The 7,074-nt window shown below is 33.1% G+C and overlaps 1 protein-coding gene across 1 annotated transcript; it reads right to left on the bottom strand.

Annotated features, from left to right (window-relative positions):
• Positions 1–3,165: 3,165 nt before the first annotated feature.
• LOC131656713 (hydroxycinnamoyl-CoA:piscidic acid hydroxycinnamoyltransferase-like) lies at positions 3,166–4,789 on the bottom strand. The gene has a single exon (XM_058926345.1). The coding sequence runs from the start codon at positions 4,739–4,741 to the stop codon at positions 3,359–3,361; it is 1,383 nt and encodes a 460-aa protein (XP_058782328.1). The 5' UTR covers positions 4,742–4,789; the 3' UTR covers positions 3,166–3,358.
• Positions 4,790–7,074: the final 2,285 nt, after the last annotated feature.

The raw sequence follows: 7,074 nt of genomic DNA, 5'->3' as shown, positions 1-7,074 counted from the left end.
TTTTCTGTGTAACTTGTATTGTGGAAAACCCTGTTTATTTATTTGTTAAAATAAATATTTTCATTATGTTCTTATAGACAATATGTTTGATTTGTGTTCTTAAACCTTTAATTGAGAAAACAATTTATAAAAGAGGCCTTGTGTTATGATCACTGTCTTACAATGCTTTACTCTGATTTATTTTAAAAATGATCATAGATGTTTTATTTCAAAGATTTGTTGTTTTAAAAAAAGAAAAAAAAATACAATCTCGCTGTTAAAAATCGGGATGTTACAATGTGGTATCAGATCTTTGGTCTAGATTTTCATGGGGCTGCGAGTCAGGTGTCCTAAGCTGATCAAGTGTCGGGTTTAGTGGGAGTAAATGTTTGGATTCCTATGTGTTATGTGTTGTGTTTCTTGGTTCAAGCATGATATATGCTTAGGTAATCGATTGTTTCTTAATTGAAGTTAATGTACCCTATAATACTTCAGTAAGAAGGATAGTTATAACCCTAGAGCATCAGTCAACTTTGGTCGATATGTGTCTATGAATTATTTGATGTGTTGGTTTAGAAGGGACAAAATTGAATCGAGTAAGAATTAGAAGGTATTTCTTTAGTAACTATATGGATTAGAAGTTGTGTTTGTTCTCGTCACTCAGAGATGCTGAGTGAGGACAAGTGGAAGTTAAACTTACGAATGATTACGAGTAAGAACCTTATTTGGGGGAACCTTTGTAGAAAAATTATTGGATGTTCATTTTGGTGAGATCAGAATGAGATGAGATGAAGTTTATTAACTATTAATAAGATGATATTTCTTTGGAATTGAAGAGCAACCACGGATATCAATTAGAAACAATTACAATACGTGGATAGTAATGGAGCATCTTCTCTAGGAAGAAAACAAGCGTTTAAGCCTTTAAAATGATTAGGGAAGTTAGACAACAGATATACGAATGGCAAGTACCTTAACGGGTAAAGTTGGGATGCTTAAGCTATGTTATATTTAAAAAAAGAGAGTTAAGGATGAATCATCTGATGATTAAAGGTAAGAGACAATGTATGACGTGGACAAGTGATAATCTATATGTAGTTTGGGAGTTAGGAAGTATAAATCTTGATATGAGATGATAGTACAAGTAGCACCATGAATTTAAATAATCATAGGAGTTGAGTAGGGCAAGTGTTAAGTTACTCAAGTCATGAACGACAATGTTTGGAGATTTATTTGGATAGTAACAATAATTAAATATGTTGTTTTAAATCGACAAGATATAGGTCATGATGTGTTGGGAAACAACTATAGGCGGTTGGTTGCCAAAAAATTTGGAGTTGTAGATTTTTAGATGATCGAAGAAGATCTAGTATAAGGGACTTTGGAGTTGTAACATCTATAAGGTAGTAACAAAGGAATATTGAAGTCGTACTCAATGTATTAGCGTTAACTACTTTGGAAGATACTCACCAGTTGTTCCAAGCTAAGTGAGTGTAAATGAGACTATGTATTGTGTTTTAGGTGATTGTGTCTCATCGAAGGGATTGAAGTAGCTGAAAGTTGAGGAAACATTTAAGTAAACCTCGAATGGATTATTATACCCCAGTGTCTCGCGTGACTTTAAGAACAAGTTTCAAGGGACACTATTGTAGTTAGGTAATGATGGTTTATTCCACCATAATGGTTTGCGCCTTCCTATTGACAAATTGATGAACTGATCACCCTTAATCTCTTGTTGATAGTAGACGGGATCATGTTGAATGCAATAGATGCATCATGCCTTCTTGGTAGTGTGTAAGTTAATTAACATTTTATCATGAGGATAATCAGCCACCACATAGTGTGAACCTAGTGGAATTAGTTACGACGTGGGGGCGAAGATGTGACTTTAAAAGTTTGAGCATGAACCTAGGATTCTAGGGGGCCTACCATTTGTGAATATGTTCTTGTAAGATTAATGGTGAGTCTAGAACATAGTGTGATGTCTAGCCTTACATATAGAGTCTGAGTCAGTGCGACTTTGTAGAGGATTGCGATAGATGCACGATCGTGCTAATGTGACGTTAGTAATAACTAGTTGAGTTGTTACATTTTCCTTAAGTTTCAAGGACGAAACTTATTTTAGGAGGGCAGTAATGTAAGACCCATAGAAGTACAATAGCATGAATTAGAATTTGAGAATATTAAATAGTATTATGCTATTTTATTTTATCGATTTTGTATTTAATTGTCTATAAATAAGCCAGAGTTATTGAGCCCGTGCTGAAGTGCTACCCAAAATTTATTAATATTGGAACCATATTCTTGTAGTTTTAATTATCTATAAAAAAATATTTTTATTTTGTCATAATTTAAATAGGAGTTTTCTAGATAGACCGGTTGAAGCGATTCGACACCGTGTGAAAAATTAGCGAGCAGAAAATTTCGAGTTTTAACATGTATCTGATTATTTTATTAATCTATGTTACACGTAGATCATGTCGGTAAGCTCGTTTTATTTTTTCGACGCTTTTTATGGTCATATTTTTACCTGTCAGGGCCTAGTCAACCGGGTATTTTTATTTATGAATTTGATCATTTTCAGTCTGTTTTATTAAACTTCGTTCCGCGTAAATCATTTTAATATATTTATTTTTATTTTGCGATAAAACGAGCGTTCGACTATTATTCGTTCCAGTGCCTTTTCTACCATTTTATTTCGTTGTAAAATAGTCTTATTCATTTCATGTAGTATAGTTAAAATCTTGTAACCCAAATAAAATGAAACACTATAAAAGTCACATATTTTAGTGTATTTTTTAATCTTGAAAACTTAAATACAAAAAAGAGGGATAGAGGAAAACTTGTAAATTTAGAAAAGAGAATGAGAGAGTAATGAAACCAAAGCAATAGATAAAAAAAAGTATGATTGATTTGAAAGAAGATGAATTTAATAATAGTAAAATCTGTGAGAAAATAAGTAGGGGTATAATGTAGTAGAAAGCTTGCTGATTAACAAGATCCTAAAAAAAATTGTATGTTACCATAAAGAGAGTAATACATACTTTTTAAAATTTTCTGTTTCTGTCATTAGTTTCTATAAGTCTATATCTTGAAATTGGTTGGGTTAATTTTATAACCCAGATACCGACATGTTGAAGCAAAATTTATACAAGAGCAACATTAAACACAAAATTGTATGCCTATAGAAGGCTATATCACCTTTTATATAATATGCATCATTACATCCACCCATTGTTGTATTTGATTTCAATTGACTGCAGAAAAATATCAACACAAATTCCTCACAGAATTTCCATACAGCAAAAACAACAAAACACTATTCTCATTATAAAAAATGACATATAAATCATACACGCAAATCCTCATTATCCCGAATTCACAATCGTGCAGATCTGAACAACTCATATAAATCCTCATAGAAGAACTTCTTGAAAAGCTGCATCAATTCAACTTGAAAATGCACACACACAATAACAGAACCATCTCCATCAGGACTCAATAGAATCCATGCCCTGTCATGCGGATAAACATATCCAATACCAAAGTAGAATGGTTTTCCCCACCCAAAATCCGCTTCGTATATAGGAAAATTCATCCAACTTGTTATATGAAGATTAGGATTCCCTAAATATGCAGCATCATTACCTTCACTGCCTATAAACAATTTCCTTGCATCATCCAAATGCTCAAACCCCCTAATAACATCAATATGGGACCTTATATACTCATTTGTTATCAACTCATGTGCTTCCCTTATCTTCTTTGCAACGTAACTCAACGGCTTTGATGTGATTTCTCCGATATACCCTCTTGCTGAAGCTTGAATCAAAGCATTCCCATAGTAATACTTTGGAAGATTTGGAATAATTCTATTCCTGATTTCAACAAAGAATCTTACAACACTTTCTTGTTTCGTTTCAAGATCACGTGCTTTAGATGCACTTTTCCATATATGTGCACTTATAGCATCATGTCTACTAAAAGGTCTTGACCCTTCTGGAATATCAATTTCATTAGCTTTTTTCTTCAACTTTTCAACTTCTTCTGCCGTGAGTTTCAACAATTCAGCTGTTATACTCTTCTTTCTTTCAATGTTTGCGTCAGATCTTCCTAGAATAAGTGGTGGTGGCTTTAACTCAATGTGTTCAAAACATGGTTCAAGTGGGGTGTGTGAAAATTTGAGAATTGTTCTATCTAAAAAGGGCATTTCATTAGAATCTAGTGTTTCACCTCTTGCTATTTTGGCCCATGAATTTAACAATTTGAAGAAAACAGCACCATCAGATAAAGGGTGAGAGTAAGCAATTCCAATTGCAAATGCAAAAGTTTCATCTTTGTTTGAGAATCGTGTGACTTGAACTACAAACAATGGAATTTCCTCCATGGGTTGATTGTAATCGATTTTTGGAATAAGCTCTTTTGTTGAGTCAGAAGGTGAAAAGTCACCATAATCCTGCACTGTTTTTGTTGTTTCAGCTTCTATCAAAACAGCTCCTTTTGCATTGAGATTCAATTCAATTCTACCACCACTTGTGTAACATAATCTACCAGCCATAGGATAGTAATGAACAAGAAGCTTGCTGAGAGAGTTTTTTAAGGTTTCAATGATTCTGGTTTTTTGGTTGTGTTTTGGTTTGTAAATGAAAAGAAGTGGTGTATGGCTGAGGCGCACAACTTGATCTAAGTCAGTGAGCCATAAAGAACCATTTGGAGTTGGTTCATTTGGAGTGACACTGTAAGAAGCTAATATGGTTGCCATTTTTGAGTTTCTTGGAAGGTTTGTTTTTCATCCGAGTTCTATATAATCATTTTGCCTTATTATTAATAAGTTACTAATCTAACAATTTAATTTATGATGACTTTTCATGTCGCAATTTGTGACTGGTTATAGTAATTTGGTCACATTCTTCAGACATAGGACCCTACAAATTCTAGAGAGATTATTTTTTAGTATATACTACAAAATGCGAAATGATAAAAGTTGCATTATTAGTATTACGATCAATAATGTGAGAAAAAGTTAAAAACAAAAAGTTGGAAACTTGAAATCTTTTTATAATCAAGATCTCAATGTATTTTCAACACTAAAAGGAAAATAGTATCTTCTTATCATCCTTTTAAATCGTAAGTTGTGACCTTACTAACTAGATTATATCTAGGATGACAATGAACCAAATTAATTCGAATATAATTTAAAATTTGATTTGACAACTAAATCATTGTACAAGGTTTGTGAAGCAAATTAGTTGAATATGAAAATAAAAATTAATTCATTAATTAAATGAGCTGAATATGAATTATGTATAGGTGGACTCGTTAGGTTCACAAGTCAACTCGATTATATATGATAATAGGTTTAAAGTTATTGTTGCTAGTGGATTTAGATGAAGTTGTGGATTTTATAAACAAAATTAAAGGTCCACGTTATTCTTTTCCGTCCAATTTTTCCGAACAGCGTCAACTTTTGCTTGGGTGGCATCTGATATGGCGCTGATGTGACTTATGATAACTATCAAGCTCACCTAAATTCCAAAAGAAATGTTACTTTTGCCACTGATCGGACCTTGGTCACAAGGATTGTGAAGCATAACACTTAACCACTTGGATATTTTGTCTTTTCTATTGTGAGTTACACATTAAACATATTGTAATGTGTTGTTGTATCTTCTTCATCCCAATTCACACTCAAACTCTTTCCTTCTCTCTCTCTTTCTCTCTCTCTCTCTCTCTCTCTCTCTCTCTCTCTCTCTCTCTCTCTCTCTCTCTCTCTCTGATTTTTCCAGAAAAGTACCAAAAACATCAAACCTCCCAACAATCATCTCTCCCTCGTTCTCTTCCTCCTTATTCCATTTTCAAGAGCCCCGTGAACTCATGAAACCAGGAAATTAAATAAAAGAGGGGAAAATTAGGGTTCATCAGGTTAGTGACTCTTCACCTATTTTCAAAGAGTTTATTCCCTCTCTCACAAAACGCAATGACATTATTCTCTTCTCCAACGAAGACCTCCGGCCACCACTGTTCGCTCCCTTCTCTCATCTCTTGTCTCTCTTATCTCGTTAATCTCTCTTGTAACACCCGAAAATTTATTTAATTATTTAAATAAATTATTCAAGGATTTAATATGGAAATTCGATCGGTGTTGGATTTATTAGTGATATTATAAGACGAGGAATTGGATTATTTAGTCGGTTAATCGAAGAATTAATAAAGTTGCTTTTTATTGAAGAAAATAATATTAGTAATAATATTATTTAGTTGGGTTCAGTTGTATGTGTCTTAAACAGTAGAGAAGGAGGTGTAAATAATAGGCCCATTAAGAGTTATGAGAAAATATTATTATTTGGTTTATTGGATTAATAAAAAGGAGAATATATATGGCATTAGATTTCTGTTGAAAATAAGGTTTTGGCTTCTTAGGAGAATAGATCGTGAAACGGAGTTGCCGACAAAGAGGAACGAGGTTTTGGCAGAAGAGGAATCGATCGATGAATTGATGGGGAAAGGCAAAGAAGGCAAAGGCTTGCACTCGATCGGATATTAGAGGCGATCTCCAATTCAAGGTAAGGGTGGGGTTTGAATTATATAACCGGAAATATGATGATTAGTATGTGGGATTGGAAATATATTAATTGATACCATGAATTGTTTGTTTGATGCTTGATGAATTCGTCCTAGTGATCGATTGATTTGTTAATTGTTGCTGGATATTGAATTGTTGTATTGATTATATTGATTTAATCGGAAGCTGGGAGAATAATTTTGTTGGATCGAATTGAGGAAAGAATGGACAGGTACTCAAGATAGCGGTGGAAGTTTGAAGTGATTTTATGAAGTCTTTAGATGCTGTTAGTCGACTTGGTGTCTTGCTCTGATACGTAGCACTCGGGATGGGATCATGATTGTATTTGTTGTTTTGTTGCTGTGTTATTATTATAGCTGTTGAAATCTAAGTTGAATAATAAGAATTAATTACTGTTGTTTTAAGTTGTTTTTAGTTGAGTAAAAGTTGATGAATAATTATAAGTTGAAGTTTGATCTGGTTGAATAAAATTGTATATGAATTATAATTTTAAAGTTGTAGATGCCGAATGC

This window comes from Vicia villosa, linkage group LG3, assembly GCF_029867415.1.
Source record: "Vicia villosa cultivar HV-30 ecotype Madison, WI linkage group LG3, Vvil1.0, whole genome shotgun sequence".
NCBI lineage: Eukaryota > Viridiplantae > Streptophyta > Magnoliopsida > Fabales > Fabaceae > Vicia > Vicia villosa.
The sequence above is the reverse complement of the archived record's forward strand: the minus strand, read 5'-3'. Positions and strand labels throughout refer to the sequence as shown.